Source organism: Doryrhamphus excisus, chromosome 12 (genome assembly GCF_030265055.1).
Source record: "Doryrhamphus excisus isolate RoL2022-K1 chromosome 12, RoL_Dexc_1.0, whole genome shotgun sequence".
Lineage (NCBI taxonomy): Eukaryota > Metazoa > Chordata > Actinopteri > Syngnathiformes > Syngnathidae > Doryrhamphus > Doryrhamphus excisus.
Window position 1 is genome coordinate 15,540,352 of NC_080477.1, and position 21,327 is coordinate 15,561,678.

Genomic DNA, 21,327 nt, shown 5'->3' on the forward strand with positions numbered 1-21,327 from the left:
ACTTCCTGACAGTTTCTGCTGTTTACATAGTGTTAACGGGTAGAGAATGGCTCAAATCATGCATACAGCATACAGTCGGTCAGTCTGTACGGCCCACGGATGGACGTGCACACACATGCGTACACAAACACACACACACGGAGGCCAGTGCCAGTCATAACACAGCTCAGCGGACTTGTCTCATCTTTTTCCCGTGTGCCAGGCCAGAGTTGGTTCTGGCACCGTAGCTTCCGTCAACTGTCCCAGCTAGAACAGGAAGGTATCTGCACAGAGGTGTGTGTATATGAGACTGAAACATCTAGTTTCTCTTGTTCCCATAACCCAGAATGCACTGCTTTGAATAGCCAAACACACACCATTTTTATTGGGTTAAAACAAGAGGTCAAAGGGTCACGTTGAGCTGACTCATCAATAACCTTAATACACATGAGCTGACTTTTATCTCTGTGATTGACACATCACTTTTGCTCGCCATTTGAAGATGCATGATACAGACAAGCTTTTCATGCTGGCTGTTAGCAATCACATGCTATGTATGCTAGCATCATGTATGTACCATATGCAATTGATGCAGTAAGTTCTCCTTCTGGCGCCATGATTAGCATCACACTTTTTAATCTTTGACATAACTTATAACCTTCTGTGGTAGACGTATTTGTAGAGGTCCAGCATAATGATGGTTGAAACTCTAGGCTTTAGAAGTGTCTTTCGTGAAATATTTGGTTCCTCCAACATTAACGTTATCAGCGTGTTTGAATGTGAATGCTTCCCTGGTTGCAAACAAACACAGTACACGTAAGGTTCAATTACACACGCAGAACTAGAGCTTTATACTGTATTCCCTCACTAGACCCCAGGCTGCTTCTTTCTTCTCATTGCTTTAATTACTGCACACAGTCCCCTGACTAAAAATAGCAGGAAAGTGATAATAGAAGCTAGAGAAAGGCAGCCTCTAGATGTTTTACTTCATTTCACTTTTGATGTTTGGAAACATGAGCTCACCTCAGGGGATGTGCCATTTGAGGAGTACATGACAAGGACCTTCATGCTACTAATCTTGATTTTTTTTAAACAGCATGTGACGATAATAAATCTCCCATGGAAGAAAATACAACATATTAATAAATATTTATAATATTGTAAATATTTTAACAATCTATCTGAACATTACCCGATTAAAGCATATAAATAATTAAATATGACCAAAAAAGGGGTCATGTGTTTGTGTGCACGTGCAGTCTCGTTTTTCCGGGTCCGCCCAGCTTCTTCGCTTTCTCCTCCAATTAGATCGCTGCTTCCTCTCTCGTCTCCTCCAATCAGCTCTCACGTTACACTCGAGTCTTGCCAAGCGTTCCCGCTGACTGATGGTGAGCAAGGTTGTGAGTACTGTATTTAGTTAGCTTGTTTGTGCTTTGTAGCAGCGCTATACTTGACAATGAATTAAGTATTTTGATTGTAATAATAATAATTTCCGGTTAAACTCGTAATTTAGTGAGGAAATTATATTAGGGGAGCACCTGCTTTGAATTCAAATATGAATTAGAATATCAAATATCGTGAATTTCACTTGAATATTGTAATGTCTCGATTTCCCCCCGAAAACAAACACCTTAAATGTACTTAAATGAAACTTCATATTCATAATCATAATTTTTAAATATTATATTAGATATTTATTCTACCAGCGTCTACCATCACCACTCACTGTGGCTGTAGGCCTAGTACATGGTTTTGAGGAGCTTGCTTTCAATAAAGTAATGACACAGCAAACCAGACAACTAAACTTCAGTATATTTGCTACTCCTGTAGTATACAAAACATTACGTTATTCAGACTCATCATTCTAGACAGTGTGAGATATACGCCAAAAGCAACCTCGAGAAAATATACAGTGTACAAAAATACTCGTCATAAACAACTTACATGGCACATATGGCAGAAAAAACATTTTGTAGCATTTTTGCACAGCTCAAAAAAAAGTCATTCATGTCTCAGCTTGTTAGTATTCAATGAACTATCTGGTTTATTAGAGACACTATACATGTATAAATTATATACTGTAACTCTAAACATAGTCCTAATCACTTACTTTCGTTTTGATTCATATTCTTTCAGTGTAACATTTTAGCACCATAATCAGAATAACCCAGTGTAAACCAAAGCAAATGTTAAAAAATAACAATAATACCCCTTTCAGTTTTCAGTATGGAGACAGTGTCTTGTGTAATAGTCAATTACTGATTGTGATTTGCAAAAAGTCGGCGCTTAATAGTAAAGTAATGGGATGAATAGTAAACAAACTGAATACAAACAAATGCTGTGGAATCAAAGTGCATTTTTGACTGCAGGTGGAAGAGGCCTTTTTTTGAGTGTGTGTATTTTTTGACACTCATACTGTAAAGTGCAGATTTACTCTATATAAAAGATTAGAGCCATCCCATATCGATTCCAAGCCGTACTGTATGTACACTAGTGCTTGTAAAAAAATGAACACACGTGTGTTACAATAGCAGGAATTTGAGCCCAGACCTAAGTCTGTGGAGTGTGCGCAAGCCACACTCTCACAATCTGATACATTTGGATCACTATTGCAAGGATTAGTGGGAAAATATTCTCCAGATCTCTATGCTTACTGTATATTTGTATAATTTTTGACTCTTATACACATTTAAATGTCAACTTTCCTTAACCTTTTGATAAAATAATAGATTTAAGGCACGGTGATGCTTGAACTAAACTGCCCCACAGTAACTGCAGGCAATTGCTTTCAAACCTGCACCTCCAACAATGTGTGTAAATATAATCTTTATGAAAGCAACATTATTACGGTGGCCTCTCGCTGTTAGTGACAATAAGGTCTATGGAATGAGCATAATCAGAAATAAGTTTCAAAAATACCTTCGGTTTATAGCTACGATCAAGAGAATTTTAACAGCAGCAACCTGCTTATAATCTTGGAGCAGCAGTTGTAAATTCTGTTCAAATACTGCAGTTAATCCAGATTTTCTGATGCTTGAAACATTATATTCTTCTCTTATAGTCAATGCTCACTGCAGAACATCCGCTCAATATTAAAAACAGTACTTCTTGCACTTGTAATCACTCAATGTATGGAAAAGATGTCCCTCGTCGTTAAAATTCCACTGTGTTGTGGAGCAGCACTCTTTTTTTTTCCTACTTAATGTGTTCAATAACTTTCATATCTCCTCTTTCCAGGTCCAGTCCATTCATAAACAAGCCACAATTCCTGGTCAGTGTTGATGTCAGTCCCTGAATCCCTGCTTCTTTATCGCTCTTTTCACGCTCCTCGCTGTGATTGGCTGAAACCAACCTCCGGGGCAGCGCATGCTCTGGTGCCGGGCTAAAGCCGAGCTCAGACGATAGTTTGCGTTTGATGGAAGCGGCCCGCTGGAACTTGTCGTAGATTTCCACACTGACTCGTCTTCGTGTTTCCTTGAACTCCGCCGACACATTGGCGGTCCACTCTGCTGCGTGGGCACGGATTTCTCCTACCTGTGGAGCAATGATGTATGGTCACGGCTGGGGAGGCACTGACTTCAAATTAATTATTTCACTCATTCAGCCGAGCATAAAAATAACTTGCATTTGACTTATAGCTCTCCAGCTGGTGCTGGTGCTGTCAAAAAAAAAAAAAAAAACGGATGGATTTTCCTCTCTATGGAATGACAACAGTGACAAAGCACGTTTCTGTCCTATTACCTACTATAATATAAAAATTTATGAAATATAATATATGAAATATAAAGTTAAACTCCGGTTTCCTCCCACATTCCAAAAACATGCTAGGTTAATTGGCAACTCCAAATTGTCCATAGGTATGAATGTGAGTGTGAATGGTTGTTTGTCTATATGTGCCCTGTGATTGGCTGGCGACCAGTCCAGGGTGTACCCCGCCTCTCGCCCGAAGACAGCTGGGATAGGCTCCAACACCCCCGCGACCCTCGTGAGGAAAAGCGGTAGAGAATGAATGAATGAATGTAAATGTATTAACTTCTGAACTGAACTGCATGTCAGTTATTTTACGATCAACTTATGGAGAAAAAGTAGTAGAAATTGAGTCCCTTTGAGTCTTCTTCTGACTCCTGTGAAAACTCTCTTCTTTTTGGCGAAAACTGCACTCATTTGCATAAGTTGTTTCATATTTAGAGCACAAATGAGTCAAGATGCATGTCCCGATGATGAGGACATAGCGATGATTTATGCAAACTCTGGAGTGACTCACATTAACAACCAATGAGGATGTGTTTAGGTTGCGTAATGTCAATTAGATCCCAGAACATTTATTGAAACAAAGTTCAAAGCAGAGGACAGCAGCCGATGAGGGGACATGGTACTGTTGGCATTATACTGTAATGCTGTATGTACACTCACAAAACACTTTATAAGGTATCTGTAAACACTTTTTCGCACCACTGTATATGTCAATAATACTAATCATTTATCCAGTGAAACTCATACTGAGAAGCAACAAACCTCTTCTTTGGTCCTCTTAGAAATGACTCTCAACCAGTCTCCGATCATGCTGAGGATGGCAGCAAAGTAAGCCAGCCCTACCAGGATCCAGAACCACACTACTGGTTTGTAGTAGTCCAAGTACTCAATTTCTGACCCGCCTTGACACAGGTAGAAGCATACACATAATCATCCATTAGCCATATATGTACATAAATAGACTTTTGTGTTCTCTTCACTTCATTTACCTGCCACAAAGTCTCCAAACCCAATGGTGGTCAAGGTGATGACGACAAAGTAGAGTGACTCCAGTGCGGACCAGCCCTCGATGTGCTTAAAGATGGCTGCCGGGAGCGCCACAAACAGCAAGCAGCCAAACAAGACAAACAGAAGCGTGGATATGACCCGGATCTTGGTCTGACTGACATCCCAGTGCTGCAAGCACAACACATGAGGTGATCTTTTACTACTTCGTGGACCTGTACCATGTACTTACTGGGTTATTATCACAGAACACATACTAGCGGGCTTGTATAGTTTCTCATATTATGACCCTCATCCAGCTAAATAAGCAAAACAAAATATTAGATTACTAGTTATATTTTAAATTAAAAAATACATATGTGTTACATACATATACATACATAAATACTTTTATAATACAGTTGAATTAGTAGTAGAATGAAGTAGAATTGACAAATGTTAACATGTATTGTATGTTATTTGTTTTTGTTCTGATGATCTGCCTCCCCTGACCGCATGTCATGATAGCTACAGTGTCTACTTTACAGTCAAAGTACTACAAAGTATCCGTTTTAGTTTTCCACCTGTACGACAAGTGGGGAGGTTGTCTGTCTTTGGAGTTAAAAGGACTTGGCGTGACAGGATTGTTGTCAAGAGTGTGTTTCTGTGAATTATTAAAAGGCACCTCTTGTGGACGTGCTGCCTGCCACTCGTGTGTGTGTGTGTGTTTTTACCTGCACTTGTGATCATGTGACTAGTGCACTCACCACAAACATCTTCTCCACTCTGGCAATTATCTTTCCAAAGATGGTGCCCAGCTGATCGCCCACGCCGGCCAAAAGGAAGCCGAACAGAGGGATGCCCAGCAGAGCGTAGACGATGCAGAAGATTCTCCCCCCTTCTGTATGAGGAGAGATGTTGCCAAAGCCTGCAGAGAAGACCAGGGACTGAAGAACATGTCATACGGTTCCCTCTGCCTAAAACTTCCCATAACTGATATCATGTCCTTCTTCTTTAGACCACAAACTTGTAGTGACTGAATGAACAGCGCCTCTTCTGGTTGCAGTCAGGTAGTGCACTTCATTTTGCCTCAGTCTCTCCAAGATGTGATTAATCAACAAATGTACACAATTCATACAATTCCTAAGCCAGGTAATGGATTAAGCAGCTTTAAGTCAACAATGCACAGTTTTTAGACATGTATTTAACTTGTAATGGAATAATACATACTTTGTAAAAATACATTAAAGAAATAGGTACAGTAACTATGACTAGTGTACGAATTGGTGCGCTTTGAAATTAAGATTGTTCAACCTTAGCAGTCTATTTTATGCTGTTATAATAATGATAATAACTTTAATTTGGTCCAGTGCAGATGTGTTGAAATGACCACACAACAAAAGCCGAGGAACCAAAGTCAATCATGCAGCACTGTCCACAATAGAAAGCAATTATTGTTTTCAATAGTATTGTCTGCAGAAAACTTACATTTTCAATCTAGAGAGAATACATTGAGAGAGAAAATGAGAAAGATGAGATGCTGCCAAACCACATGGATTGAAAGAATGTCTCTCACACACACACAAACACACACACACACACACAGAGTAAACGTATGTTCATGAGAATGCCACTGTGCACTAGTTTGATTACTGTCAGGAAGCAGATGCTCATACCGTAATTTTTTTTTGTTACATAACAGCTTATTTGAGGAGTACATGCACGCACACACACTCTCACACACACACAACGGCACTCTTGTGTTTATTGAGATTATATGCACCAGACATAGAATACTATTTTTTGGTGATTCATTTTAACATGGAAAAAACACTATACATTTGTGTGTGTGTGTGAGACCTACCAATGGTTGTGATGACAGTCCCAGCAAAAAAGAAGGCAGAGCTCAGGTCCCACAAGCTGCTGCGATTGGCAACCGTCCCTGCTGGGTTTACTCCCGAGCGGATGGCCGACACAACTTGCTGGAGCGAGACCGAGAGAGAAGCTTAACTTACCACAAAAAGTTAAGAAACAAAAACAAGTAACTTTTTAGATCCAGAAATGTTTAGTTGTGAAGTAGAAAAGCGGTATATGCCTTTGTCCTGGCTGCTCAGGACAATATGGCTTGAGTAACCATAAATCTGCATGTATTCTCCCAAAGTGACTTATGTGTTTACGGGGAAAGACTCGCCTCATTGGCATGCGTACTAATCTCGCCTTCATCACTTGTTGAGTACATCAATGTATTATTTCTATTTCTATTAAGGGGCTGTTTCATCAAGGACAAATTCATTGTAAATACACAGAAATATATATATTTTTCCTCCGGAGAAGAAGAAACACTATAGGCGCTGTCCAAGGTGCTGACAGTACTGCAATGCACACACACAGTATTTCACCTTAACTAGATCCTCCAGCTGACTGTGGTTGACACACGGATGTTTGGCTAGAAAGCTGAGCTTCTGAGACAAGATGGCCAAGCGTTGAGCGCTGTTGGAGAAAGTTAGTGACAAGGTCTAAGGTCTAATGTCACTCTTTTAAGTGGCCTACAGTCAAATAACAATGAGGATATAACAATCTACCTCTCGTGTGGCTGTTCCAGACACCTGAAGACGGCAGCTCCCATCACCAGGTACAGGACTACCAAAAGAAAAATGGCGGTCACCGTCTTCCTTTTCATCACCGTGGCAACAACCTACAACACTTCAACTGGTCAGTCAGCCAACAGGCACTTAGTACTTAGTAGTGAAGGTACAGAATGACTCTGCACTATTTAGTTGCCTCCCACCTCGCTCTCCTCTCGCGGGGTCAGCGTGATGGACTTTGTGGAGAAGGAGAGGCGGGGCTTGGTGTTGTGAGTGGCCGATTTCGGGTCCAGTAAATCTGGAGCTGCCACTGTCAGAGGAAAATAAGAAAAAAAAAACATTGCTCGGAATTGTGTTTTTCCCACACTGTCTCACTTCACTTGCTGCCACCATTTAGTTGTTAATTTTAGAAGCCTTTATAAATAAATCACAGACGAGGCCTTGAGATGGCCTTTCAATCCTAACACAAGCAAGCACATGAATCACGCTCTTGTCTTTGGACCTCTGCAGCCGTCTCTTTTCAGCTAAAACATTTTGAGAAGTATATTGCATTAGTGAGTAGTGTCAGTGCATGTACACCCGACAAAGTAGCCAAATGTAATTTGTACAAACTTGAGCATGACTTTGCACGATAAACCCATAATACACGATACATACCTCTACGCTTCTTCACAACTTTACGTTTTCTACTAATCTATAATGATCTATAACCACAATCTATAATGAGGTATAATACAAGATCTGTTTCACGCATTAAAATTACCATAAGCAGTTTTGATTGACATTGTCAAGAGTATGGGTAGCTTGTTTTTTCCTGGTCCCTGGGACATTGTAGAAATAAAATGAAACCAAAAAACTCAGCGAAAATACAGCAAAAAGAACAAACATCAAGAGAAGAAGCTGTAACTTTGATACTAATAACACAAAGCTTTGTGTGCACGTACCTTTTTACACAATTTATAAAGACATGAAAGGGGTCCTCTGCGACATGAGAGTTTTGACCCTGCTGGTCAAGAAGTATTGATTGAACAAAATGCTGGTGATGGTTGTAGTTTTCTGAGACGTATTCTCGTGTTCATTTTGCCACTTTACAGTCTTTTCAGGACCCTCAATCAGCTAAATGCCAGACTCCAACTTTAATGCCGTCATAATCCTAGCCCGTCATAGGCCAAGAAACTCTATTTGATAAGATAGAATGAAGTCCAAATGAACGCCACAGGCCTCACTAAGCTAAGTGGCTGTGATTTTCCCAGACACTCAATAAAAAAGTGATGACGTCAACGAAAAATGTACATCATACTGATAAAATCTATCAATACGGTAAATGTAATAACAAAAAATATATATAATTTGATTTAAGCTAAGTAAAATTGTAATGCATGCAATGTATTTTTTGGTTTTATAGTCATCAACCAAACTCAATTAGAATATTTATACATCACCAGTACTTGTAATTTTCTAATTGAATAACTTCCTGATTCATTAATAATTCATTCATTTGAGTATTCTTGCCATCGTACTTTAAATATACCAGTTAAAAGCTATTAAAGGACTTGAAATGAGCTCCATGTTTTAAACATTGAAGACTAATACAAATGAAATGAGATGTCTCAAAGTGGTACTCACTCCTGGATAAAGCCTATCCAATGCCCTCTGCTCTCCTCTTCTCCTTATCCGACAACCTCACTGCGTTCGGGGGAATCTTTCCTCCTCTTGGTGTCTCCTCCTTACGATGCTGAGGCGCTCCTTGTCCCTGCACCTCCTCCTTTTCTCTACTCTTCCCTTTTTTTGCCTCAGTTAAGGCCAAGCCAGCACAGTAGATTTTGAAGCGCCACGTGTTCCACAGAAGTTTGAAAAATGTTTTGCGCTCCCTCCGTTCTCTGGCATGCACACTGCTTTCCTGTGCTCCCTAATAGGAGGAGGGATGGGATAACACAGAGGGAGGAGCAGCAGGAAGAGGATGGAGGAGGAGGAGGATATGGGTGGAGAAAGGGGTCGGGATGGATGTTCAGCACACGCACAGAGGTTGTTCTCATGTGTGAATGTCCATTCACATGGCAGACTTTTTATACCCACTCTATTACAGTAATGAAATATAAATGTTTTTTGTACAGCACTGCAAACGACAACATCTCACATCTCATTGACTTTGTATAGGCAAAATTTTATGTTTGTGGGATATTTTTTGAATTATATGCATTATTTTGGTGATGATTACTATCCATTTCAAACATAACATGATTGTTTATGAGCCAAATGTCGTCTCTTCCTCATACTCCTCTCCCTTGACGTCCCTCTTGGCTCTCTTTGAGAGTGTGTGCTGCTGCTGCTGCTGATGATGAGAAATTAATAGCAGTTTTAAATCTTCATGCTTCCACCTGCTGGTTCCCACATATAAACATTAATTACACGCCCATTTATACAACTAAAGATAGACATGTGTGGGTAGATGTGTGTGTGTGTGTGTGTGTGCGCCCTTGTCACAGTTTGTTGCATGCTCAATGACATGCAAATATGTTGCTCCACTGTGTGTGTGTGTGTGTGTGTGTGAGAGAGAGAGAGATGCAGTTGCATTTTGTGTTTTCTCCCCACAATACAAGTAAATAAAAATGTAGAGGATGAAAATATAATTTGAAATATAGCGAAACGCACACATCCCCAAACCAGGATATCAACAAAGAAATTATTTGCTTACTAAATATTTTGCGACTGATATTCTCTGCCACTTGGTGGAATCTGAAATAGAGTAAAAGCTTAAATATTCTCTTAAATTTTTAAAGAATATCTAAAAAAAATGGCAGCACAAGTGATTTTTATTAATCACATGCAAGCTCTTTAGTCACGTTCTGCACATCTCCATTTTGTGATAAAAAAATTACACCAACAAAATGTTAATCTTCTTTGCTATTTACCGTTTTTCTTCATGATATTTGATAATATGTACAGAAAGCCACATTTTTATCACTTCTTCTTGGAGTTAAGCTGTCGTATTCTTTGTAAAGCCGATACAACATCTAGCAAGTATCACCATAGTTTTGTCATTAGCAAAGTAGCATGTACAGTTAGCGCACTATTAGTCCTCCCGGTAAACATGCAAATACCTGTGGACTAATGACCATGAGTGGCTGGGTCACAACGCCCTGGCAGCCTGCAGGACTACAATTAGTCGCCCATGAAGCGGAACTGCCCTCTCAGTGTGTTGTGTTGTGCAAGAAGTACAGTGCAAGAGAAACATCCTCTCCAGGGCAATCGTGCACATTGTGTGTGTGTGTATGCTCTTTTACCGTAACAGAATTACAACTTCCTGGTTGTCCGGTTTTGATGATCAACATGAATAATACGCTTGTGGAATGTGACAGGAGCTAATTCAAACAAACTGAGGAGTAGGGAAATGCCTGGCGTGTGTGTTGGCTTTGACCGCCTGATTCATGCTATTCTGGAATTAAAATAAGATCGGACCAATCCACTAATCACGGAGGTGGTGACTCCGGGAGAGGTACCTAACTGACTGTCACTGACTGCTTGTGACAGCTGTGAAGCAGGGCTGACCTCTCGGCAGCAACCGCAGAACAATACATGCTTTCACTTTTAAGCCTCTGAATACTAGAAGTCTCCCAACGGTGCCAGGAAAAGTACTTACATTTGTCACTAGTCATGTTTGACAAAGTCACCAAGAGGGTTTGGAAAGTCTCCAGATTTAGAGAGAAAATGGCCAAGACATAAATACTCTTGTTCCTGTGTGTTACTATAAATGTGTTCCCTCCGAGACCTGAAAGAGAGGTGCACAGGAAGTGATGTCGGGGGTTCAAAGTTGAGTTTCAGCTTTGCATGGGTAACGGCCGCAAAAGTAGCCTGTGTTTTTATTAGGGATTTTTAAGGGATTATTGTGGCTGTTGAGAGATAATTCAAACCTGCAATAAAAGCCTGTTGTTCTGGCGATGTGTGTCTCATCCTACAGACACTATAGAGACCAGTGTGGACTACTGCATTTCATTTTTTTGGTCTTCTGAATGCTTATAATTTGGTTTTAGTTCATTTAGCCATGTTTAAGCTTGAACATGCTTATTTTGGGAAAACATACTTAACATTTGCATATTTGTTTACTAATAATAGGCCATATTCAACCACAAAACAGCATAATTTATTACATTTTTGAAAAGGCATGGTGGACAAGTGTTTTTTGTTGTAGTTAGTTTTTTTTAATTGTCTTTATTCTGTATTGAAGTTTGTATCTAGAGTTTTGAAAGTTGAACAAAAACTTCAGAATTTTGTCTTCTGAATGCCTTATATTTGGTTTTAGTTCATTCAGCCATGTTTAAGCTTGAACATGCTTATTTTGGGAAAACATACTTAACATTTGCATATTTGTTTACTAATAATAGGCCGTATTCAACCACAAAAAATAATAATTTATTAAGTTTTTGAAAAGGCATGGTGGACAAGTGTTTTTTGTTGTAATTAGTTTTTTTTAATTGTCTTTATTCTGTGTTGAAGTTTGTATCTAGAGTTTTGAAAGTTGAAGAAAAACTTCAGAAACTGTACATGGTTCTCTGTCAAATATTATGATGATCCTGCCTTTGCAAAGATAATAATGCTCAGTTTTCATTTTGTAATTACTGTATTTAAAGTATATTTAGGGCTGTGGTGTACATCTACCTGAATAATGTACCCAAGCGGGCCTCAAATGTACCCACATGAGCGTTGTATAACTGAGGCCCCTTCCCAACATATCACTGTTAATTGAACCATTCTAAGCCAAATTGCATGTTGATGTTATATTGGGGGGTCCAGGCCTAAAAATAGCTCCCATAGTTTGCACTGTTGGGGCCCACAAAATAGTGCACGTTAATCCTTGTTATGTAACAGAGTGGAGGGGAGACTTCCAAATGGGACCTGCAGTGTGTGTGTATGCGTGTATGCACGTGAATGCACTTGGGCTATGCTGAAAACAAACAGAGCCCTGCGGTTGCGTGACATGGTGCTGGGAAGTGGGCACAGCACTCAAATGTAGTAAATGACTGTAATTATGTCATTTTTCTAAAGTGCAGCCAAAAACTACGCAAGTCTCACAGACTATTCAATAATACCACAGCAAGAACCGTATTGATTTGACTCGAAATGCCGGCCGAAGAAGCAGTTGTTGAACACACAGAACCGCCTGGGAATCCTACCAGATTGTATATTCTGTGGCGTTTAATGGCTTCATTTTCTGCATCATTTGCCTGTGAGAGAAAACAAAGTATTTCCGTGATATACAGTACCATAATTTTACACACACACACATCAGCAACCTAACAATTAGAGGGCACTCTTCAGTAGGATGTTTGAACAGCATCCAGCTGTGACATAATAAGCTGGATAGTGAAACAACACACCAGTATTTTTATACGTACATGTTTCCTTTCACTGTAGTGTTGTTGTGATTTTTACTGGTGTGTGTGTGTTTTTTATCTATTTTTACCGTGACTTCACAACACAGTTGGTATTAAGAGGAAATTAACTTCAGTTGTGGTTTTACTCGTGCAATATGGCTCTTTAAGGAAAGTGTTTAAATGTCGCTTGTTAGGACTAACAGAGGGTTCTTACTTTTAAACAGTAGTCACGCATCTATTTATTGGTCAGCATGCATTACGTTCATTTTTACTGTGTTGCCTTCTAGTGGCTGTTTGCTGGAATGACAACAACTGACACTTCATCAGTCAACACTATAATAAATACTTCTTTTTACACCTTAAGTCTTGATAAATGGTATCCAGTGAAGGGGAAATGTAGAAACAGGTGTATAACTATCATTAATTTGATGGTGATCAGATTTATTGTAAGTTGAACGTTTTAAAAATGTACTACATTTATGTTTTATGATTTTTTTAAACTAGAAAAATGTATCCTTTGCCTTTTTTTAATTGGATAACTAAATATGTTATTTACATAGAACTGACTACAATCTAATTACTGGATAATTTATCTAATAACAAACAAAAGGTCTTTGAATATATAGCAGCAGTATAAATTCAGTATAAACTGAATTCTAAGAATTTCATTTGTTTTGCACTGTTGGATCTTAAAGGGGACCTATTGTGCTTTTTCCACTTTTCTGACCAATAAATGCAGTTAGAATGTTGTATTCTCATATTAAACGATGCCAAAGTTTCAGATAATGAGGTTTGCACATTTGGAAGTGAGCCGTGAAACGCTTGGTTTTCCAAAGGCATGGTAAAACTGTTCCTTTGTGATGTCACAAAGGGGCAGCCTTCCTTATATGGTTCATAGTTAGGAAGCACTTTGGACGAATGACCAATCACAGCAGAGTGGGCTTGTCCGGAGGTGGGCTGTGGGTGGAATAAATACAAATAGACAGTTTTGGCAGGAAGTACAAATCCAAGGAAATAGTTGCTGATTCTGCAAAATCTAAGAAGTTTTCTGTGTTATTGTGTGTAGCTGCTCTATAGGAGACCACAACTCAATACAAACAGTTGAAAAATGAGCATAATAGGTCCCCTTTAAGGAGATTCCAAGTAGAGCTTCAAAATGCAAAAAGAAGAAATGAGAGTGAGACAAAGCTGTGGAGAAGAACATCACTCTTTTGGACCATTCTGCATATCTAAATTAGGGATGGATGGATGGCAAGGGAAGTTTCCTAAAATGGATCATCTTCACCACCGGGAGCAACATTCCAACTAGCCTAAAGGAAACACTGGCATCAAACATGACCAAACCAAGTTTTGAGGTGAATAACAAGAATGGCACAGGTACATGTTACTAAATTCTAAAAAGTGTTTGTGTTTATTACATTATTTACATATGTAATATTTTAATATTACATTAAATATACATATTTACAAAAAATATTACATATTAAAAAATACATAAATATTAAATTAAATATACATGTTTACAAAAATATTACATATTTACATATGTAGTATTTTAATATTACATACGTAAATAATTAAATTTATATATTACAATTATGAAAGCCACAATTTTTGTGTATTTTATAGTATATGCAGTATCATTTCTTACTACAATATTAAATATTTAGTTTTTTATCTAGGTATTCTCTGATTGGTCGGAGGGAGTCACGTGGCTCTACTGCCTGGTGGTGGTGCAGATATGTTTCTTGGTCTAATAAAAGATCCATGATAGCTATTATTTATTTCCACGGTATAGTCAAGTCCAGCACTCTTAATGTGTATCCCACGAGCAGTATATATGCCTCGTCAATGTAAAATGATGGCAAGGAACTGACATAAGGTCCAATTATTTATGGTGTAACTGTATATGCAGGCAATGGAAGCCAAGCTTAGCTCAACCGACAGCAGTGAATGTTTTCTGCTGTGGACGTGGCCGAGACAGACGAACTGTCTTCTGGGATGTTCCACGTGGCTCCTTGGACCAAGAAACACTTTCCACTCGGGATCGCGCGCCTGACGCAGTGCAGAGCCGGAGCGAGGCGCGTTCACGTTCCAGCAGCTGGAGGAGGCGGTCGACGCTACCTGGACGTGAATGCAACACTACACCTGTACCTTCCTTTTCCTCACATCCACTGACATACCAGGTAGGTATTCACGTGCGTGTGTATGTGTGTCCTATGTATTGTGTACATTGGTTCACTCAGCAAACTTTCACTTTATTAGGAACCCATAATAGAATGTATGAACGCGTGTGATTCCTTTGTTTTTGTTTTGTTTCGGACATGCTTAGCGAGTTTCCTTACGGAAACTTACATGTTTACAGTTGTACAATTCAATATACTCGAAAAGGAGTCGTAAGAAGCAAAGCTTGACTTGGTATTCTCCTGACAGTAGTCTAGCCCCGCCCACTTCAGGAAACGGGTTTTAATTCGATGTGCTGTCCGATGGAGGACTGCGCACGCGCACACTCTGTGACCATAATAAATGACGCTAAGCTAACCGATGTTGACCACTCAAATACAAAATGTTCTATCTTACCTTTTTGTTGACTTTTTAATACATGTTTTTATTAACTTTTAGTATCAAGTAAATTGACCTCAAAGTTACAGTTTCTTAATCAATGTACATTATACGACACACTGCGTTAATATATTGGCAGTTGCATTATAATATTAGATATGTTGCTCCAGGTGTCATCATGGAGACACATCTAAGCAGGCGGGTCCCGTGTCTCGTGGTTCTGGTCTTGGTTCTCTATGTTCACCTGTCCCACACTGCACCTGGTCTAACAGGATCACAAAGGTAAATCTAAATTCTTGCTTAAAAACAACAACTTAGACTGTTAGATTTGTTTGTAAAAAAAAAAAAAAAAAGAACCCATAAATGACTTTAACTTTTCTTTTTAATATTAATTGATATTTTAATCATCATCTGTAATCATCCCACAGAGAAGATCCAGAAAACGTTCATCCCATAGTGTTGACCAATCCTTTTGGATCAGGAGAAGAGGAGCGAAGGTGAGTGACACAACAACAGCATGCGTTTGTGTATGTGGACAGTGTGTGTTTTTTATTGTGTGGACTTTAGCTGGCGTGTTGTGTCCTATACGCTGATAAGACTACCGCTACATGTACAGTACAATGATATCGCTTCACGTTGGCGTCTTAGGTGAAATAAACTATTCACATCCATCCTGTTCATTCCCAGAGAAATTGGTACATGACCTTTGACCTCTCATTCGCTCACTGACCACAACGTCTGATGCTACCTTCACAAACATAATAACAAATACTGAGAGCTGTCACTCATCATTTGTCCTGTCAAAAGTACATAGAGGCGGCACGGTGGTCGAGTGGTTAGCGCTCAGACCTCACAGCTAGGAGACCAGGGTTCAATCCCACCCTCGCCCATCTCTGTGTGGAGTTTGCATGTTCTCCCCGTGCATGCGTGGGTTTTCTCCGGGTACTCCGGTTTCCTCCCACATTCCAAAAACATGCTAGGTTAATTGGCGACTCCAAATTGTCCATAGGTATGAATGTGAGTGTGAATGGTTGTTTGTCTATATGTGCCCTGTGATTGGCTGGCGACCAGTCCAGGGTGTACCCCGCCTCTGGCCCTAAGACAGCTGGGATAGGCCCCAGCACCCCCACGACCCTCGTGAGGAAAAGCGGTAGAAAATGAATGAATGAATGAATGAAAAGTACATAGACAGAATCACATGTGGGTCACACATTATATCGCTTAGTAGGGAAGAGTTTATGTGATTGGCTTTGATGTGTGTGTGTGTGTGTGTGTGTCGCAGGTTGCTGCAGCGGTACATTGAATTGAGTAGAAAAGATGGCGAAGAGATCAAAACGTGGGAGCAAGGTGAATATCTTAACATCCACCTTTTAACGGCCTTAGAAGACCAACTCTGCTGATGTTCAACGTGGTGTGTTGTCAGAGGTCTTCTACTTGTTTCATCTCTATGACTACGACCACAGCGGGCTCCTGGACGGTTTGGAGATGATGAAGCTACTGTCCGACTACAACTCCCAGCATGCACTTGATGCACAGGTGAGCAGCGGATGGCTATGTTGGAATATCAACCTGCTGTGTGTTTATGCGGTGTTCTTGTTGTGAGCTCAGGTAGTGTCCATGGTGGATTTGCTACTGCAGACTCAGGATGTAAACCAGGATGGTCTGCTGGCTCCTTCTGAGCTGCTTTCTCCTTCAATCACTCAAATAGAGGTATTGTACTTTACTGTTTATACACACTGACTGACTGGTTATTACCAGCAATATAAAATGATTCCAAGGATAAGCGGTAGAAATTATTGAATGAATGAATGAATGAATGAATGTTTAGAATATAATATAAGAGATACCTGTGCGGAAAATCGAACTCAAGTCTACTAGCTGTGTGCCCTGCGAGCTAACCACCCGGGCACTGTGCAGCCCCAGTAGAAATTCTATACATTTTAATTTGAAAAATGTATTTGTTTCAAACAAACACCAACATAGAAAGAAAAGTAGACTTTCTCCAGCCGTTTGTTTAATTTGAATAGAATTATGATTTTAAAGAACACTAAACTCATCACACAGCAACTTAACACTCAAAAGGTATGAGTAATAGATATACAAACATGTACCAATATGAGTTTAAAATAAAATGCATAATGCATTTAATTGGAGGACAAGCTGCATAGAAAATGGATATCATGATAGCAATCATATTGGTACATATTTGTATATTTCTCTGATATCCAGTTTACAGTGTTAGTGAGTTTAGTGTTGTGCTGACCTCCAATGGGTTGACAAGCTTGTGATTGGCTCCAGCCGAAATTTCCGAATAGAGCTTATTTAATCCTACCCCATCTCTGTTTCACATCAATTGTTAATACATTTGTTCACTTCCTGTATTTAACATGCACTGTTTACATAATTCTTCCATGTAAATAAAGTAGTTTTTTGTAAAAACAACAACAACAAAAAAACAGCCTAAAACATTCGTTTGTGGTCTGCTAGCTAACAGTTTCCAAATTGAGGTCTTCCTGTCCTGTCATTTTTTATTTGTTCCAGTAAGTCTTGTCGAGTAGGCCCTTGCAATGTGATATTGATATCGAATGTCAAATGTTATTGAATGCAATCCTACAGCGTTCTTTGTGAGTTGTATCCTCCATTTTCCTTGTCATGGTGATGTGATGTGACCTGTCGCCTGTCCGAGTTCAAGTTGAGGATGTCAGCAAGCTGTTCTTATCTTTTGTTCCCGAAATGTAGTCAGGAAAGCATCACAATAGTTCAAAACTCTAATAGCACCAACAATCCTGGCAACAACAACAAATTGACTCACTCAGCACATCTCTGGCAGACGTGTGATATTAGATTACAAATATTCAACAAAGACGCTTGACTCGCTTCTTGCAAAACCAGCGCTTTGTAGAACACAGTGCACTCGTGTGACAATATTATTATCAGCAGGGAAAAAAACAATACCGATATCTATTTTCTCGATTAGTTCCAAGTGATCAGCATCTGACTGTGACCTTTCGATCTACAGAAGGTACCTTTGGACGAGAGGCCGTCAGACGTCGGCCACGACCAGGAGATAGTAGAAGAAAAGCAGGATCCTGGTGAACATGTTCAGCCTCAAGCAGAAGTGCAAGAAGATGCTAGAGCAAAAGTGGATGAATTAATACGGCAAGTCGACGAACACATTGCACAGCAAGTCCCAGAAGCCTTTGCAGCAGAGCACGGTGGACATGAACAGGAAGTCCTTGCACATCAGGAACAACAGGAAATGTGAAGACACAGACGCGGTGCAATACTAATGACACTTTTCTATTTGGTAACAAAGAAGATGGGTCCTTGTGAATATGGATCATTTATTGGAATATACTCAAAAGGATCAGATGGTTGAATGAAAAAAAGCAATACTATTAGTAAAAGTCAAGCCATAGTACATTTAGAAGATTATGAAAATTTCTGTGTAATTTTCCAAAGTATGAGTTAATTTAAGAAGATTTTCAGGGTGGAATGTATACTTTTCTGAGGCGACTGTTTACACGTTTTGCCAGTTTAACAAGTGCACATGAAATCAACCGTCCACTTCCTTGACAAGTTACTCAAACTCTTTTGAATAATAGGAAGTGACTGCATTAATTAATCAATAAAGAATTAATTGGACAGAATAAACATTCCACTTCATGAGGTATAATTTTAAAAAACACCTTTTGTTAGATGTGATACAACAGTCAATTCCGTCTTTATCTGTATTATTGTGTTACAGCTGGCGCTTTTACAAAGGGAAAATAAAACCTTTCATTTTTTAGTCTGCCTTTCATTGGCCACGCAAAAGTTGGATATGTATTATTAAGATGGCTCTTTTCAGGTTTATGGGACGACGTCATGACGCCACAAGGCAACGTTGTGACGTCACATGGTAGGTTGTTGGTTGAGGCAACTTTTTATGTCAATAAACATTATTATTATTGTTATCAATACTACAACTGTATTGGTATTTTAATAGTAATCATAGTAGTTATTATTCAGTGTTATTTTTGTTCGTAGTTGTAGAAGTAGTTGTATTAACAATGGCACGTGTCTGGGAGATCGGTTGCTAGGTGACGACAAACATGGCGGCCAACGTCCGAAGTGCAGGTTTGTTTTTTCTGTCATTTTTCTCACGCTCATTGTTCTTACTACTGCAAGTATTTATAGTTGTAATCCCAATAGTTATTATTAGCGTCAATCAATCACGCTGTGAAATAACTTTAAGACTGTGAATCCGAAACTGAGTTTTGTTTCGACAATGAAAAATTTCCCGCGCTAACAAGTAGTAGTCCTAGCCGGGCAGGTAGGTTGCTAGGCGACGTCAAACATGGCGGCCAATATACAAAGTGCAGTTTTGTTTTCCCAACGCGAAGAACGAGTTATGTCATTAAAACAAAGCCCAGTATGAAAGTATGAAAGTACGTTACGAAGACCTTATCTAGTAAATGTTCAATGTTATTTTATTTTTTCCTCAGAGGTGGAGAAAAAGATTCGAGCAGCTTTCGAGGCGTTTGACTACTTATCGAACCAAACAGTGGATGTGCGGTGAGCTACTCCGTTGCTACACATACATAATATATTTATGTTTGTACGTACACTTCAAAGTCATTGTAACAACTTACTTGTAACATCTCTTTTCTAGAGAGATTGGCACAATCATTTATTCTCTGGGTTGCTTCCCTACTCAGGCAGACCTCCATAACTTCATAGCCGTGGTACAGTACAGTATATAGTATGTCAAATATGTGCATACTAGCTTTCTTGTGTAGTAGGTAAAGGTAGTCACTTCTAAAATGGGGGTGCAGTAGTACGCTCTTGTCAAAATAAACACCACAGACAATGCAAAGTGCTGCAATATGCAAGGTGGTATCTGTAAAGCTGACACAAAATGCTGTATGATATAGCGCCAATGTACAACGCTTTCCACATTGAGCAGGTTTAGGTCTAGGCCAGTTGTGTATGTGTACTGGTTACACTATTTGTGAAAATATGGTGTTTTTATGCCAAACCAGGTAGAAGAGGACGAAACAGGATACATCCATCTGGACCGCTTCCTCCCCGCCATGACTACGGTTCTTTTGGAACACAAGTAGGAAAGCCTCTTTTAGTAACCTCAAGATTAGATTAGGACTCACATATGAGTCCAATGATGACTAGAAATAACCTCAAGTCTACTTCAAGTTAGACCATGCAGTTGTAATGAATGTAGCATTAGAAAACATGAATAGCTTCTCGTACTATTTGCTGAGTCATCACAACACTTTCTGGACTGTCTGTGTTTTAAAGGTTCCCCCCCATCTCTGAGGACGTTCTGCTTCAAGCCTTTGAGGTGAGAGACCGCCATTGTCGTCGTCTTCCTTTTCACAGCGATAGGCTGGCATAAATAGTTGTGTTTGGAAAGGAGTCAAAAGGACCCAGTGGGACCAGTTAAACCAGTAAACCACATGCAGAGGACAATGCATGTTACTGTCATTGTCTGCAAGAAATCAGCAATCATGCTATGTCAGCAGAATGGATGATGGCTACCATGCACACACACACACACTCTCATGGAATGCATACTATGCAACCAGGAACTTGGAATTTGGTAGGCCATACATGCCTTACAGTGGCTCACTGCAAGTTCAAACATATAGTAAAATGGTATTATAATTCTGTTTTGAGGTTCTGGACATTGAGAAGAAGGGCTACCTCGACCCAGATGATCTATCGCAGTACTTGACTGAAGAAGGTAAAAAGCCATTTTTAAACAAGAGCCATGTCATGTGATTCACAGCGTCTGATGTGTGTTTGTGAAGGTGAGACTTTCACTCAAGAGGAGATGGACGAGATGCTGACAGCCCTCACTGACCATGAGACCAACCTCATTTACAGCAAAGACTTTCTCAACCACCTCATCCTTGACCCTGAGGTGTAGATGACAAAGTCTTATATATGCATGCATGGACGTGAATAAATGGTTATTGGGTTTTCACTGTGTCATACTGAGAGCTGTTGCTATTTGTTCATTTAGTTACATAATATGAATGAAACATACAATATGACGCTGTATGGAATTGGAGGGAAGTGAATAAATAATA

The 21,327-nt window shown here is 39.5% G+C and overlaps 3 protein-coding genes across 7 annotated transcripts; 2 read left to right on the top strand and 1 right to left on the bottom strand.

Moving 5' to 3' along the window:
* Positions 1 to 1,773: 1,773 nt before the first annotated feature.
* On the bottom strand, positions 1,774 to 9,278 carry LOC131139445 (potassium channel subfamily K member 2-like). Of its 3 annotated transcripts, none has more exons than XM_058089080.1 (9): positions 8,928 to 9,278; positions 7,505 to 7,611; positions 7,299 to 7,411; positions 7,116 to 7,206; positions 6,581 to 6,698; positions 5,484 to 5,644; positions 4,722 to 4,908; positions 4,495 to 4,634; positions 1,774 to 3,513 (listed from the first exon to the last, which is right to left on the bottom strand). In XM_058089080.1, coding segments are annotated over exons 1-9 (1,257 nt in total). In that variant the 5' UTR covers positions 8,929 to 9,278; the 3' UTR covers positions 1,774 to 3,174. The 3 variants fall into 3 exon arrangements, with proteins under 3 accessions (XP_057945063.1, XP_057945065.1, XP_057945062.1); XM_058089082.1 differs by having other exon boundaries at positions 7,299 to 7,356; positions 8,928 to 9,276; XM_058089079.1 differs by lacking the exon at positions 8,928 to 9,278 and adding an exon at positions 8,065 to 8,338 and having other exon boundaries at positions 7,299 to 7,356.
* On the top strand, positions 2,587 to 19,068 carry cgref1 (cell growth regulator with EF-hand domain 1). Of its 3 annotated transcripts, XM_058089083.1 has the most exons (13): positions 2,587 to 4,407; positions 4,515 to 4,644; positions 4,733 to 4,928; positions 5,524 to 7,218; positions 7,319 to 7,428; positions 13,912 to 14,028; positions 14,589 to 14,859; positions 15,406 to 15,517; positions 15,664 to 15,732; positions 16,518 to 16,582; positions 16,659 to 16,771; positions 16,844 to 16,945; positions 18,255 to 19,068. In XM_058089083.1, exons 7-13 carry the CDS (start codon positions 14,808 to 14,810, stop codon positions 18,498 to 18,500), a joined length of 759 nt encoding a protein of 252 aa, XP_057945066.1. In that variant the 5' UTR covers positions 2,587 to 4,407; positions 4,515 to 4,644; positions 4,733 to 4,928; positions 5,524 to 7,218; positions 7,319 to 7,428; positions 13,912 to 14,028; positions 14,589 to 14,807; the 3' UTR covers positions 18,501 to 19,068. The 3 variants fall into 3 exon arrangements, with proteins under 3 accessions (XP_057945066.1, XP_057945067.1, XP_057945068.1); XM_058089084.1 differs by lacking the exon at positions 13,912 to 14,028 and having other exon boundaries at positions 5,524 to 7,230; XM_058089085.1 differs by lacking the exons at positions 2,587 to 4,407; positions 4,515 to 4,644; positions 4,733 to 4,928; positions 5,524 to 7,218; positions 7,319 to 7,428 and having other exon boundaries at positions 11,762 to 14,028.
* A 139-nt stretch (positions 19,069 to 19,207) lies between these two features.
* Positions 19,208 to 21,327, top strand: efcab2 (EF-hand calcium binding domain 2). Its single transcript, XM_058089086.1, has 7 exons — positions 19,208 to 19,354; positions 19,723 to 19,792; positions 19,890 to 19,962; positions 20,260 to 20,336; positions 20,534 to 20,576; positions 20,912 to 20,978; positions 21,046 to 21,327. The coding sequence occupies exons 1-7, from the start codon at positions 19,330 to 19,332 to the stop codon at positions 21,162 to 21,164; spliced, it is 474 nt and encodes a 157-aa protein (XP_057945069.1). The 5' UTR covers positions 19,208 to 19,329; the 3' UTR covers positions 21,165 to 21,327.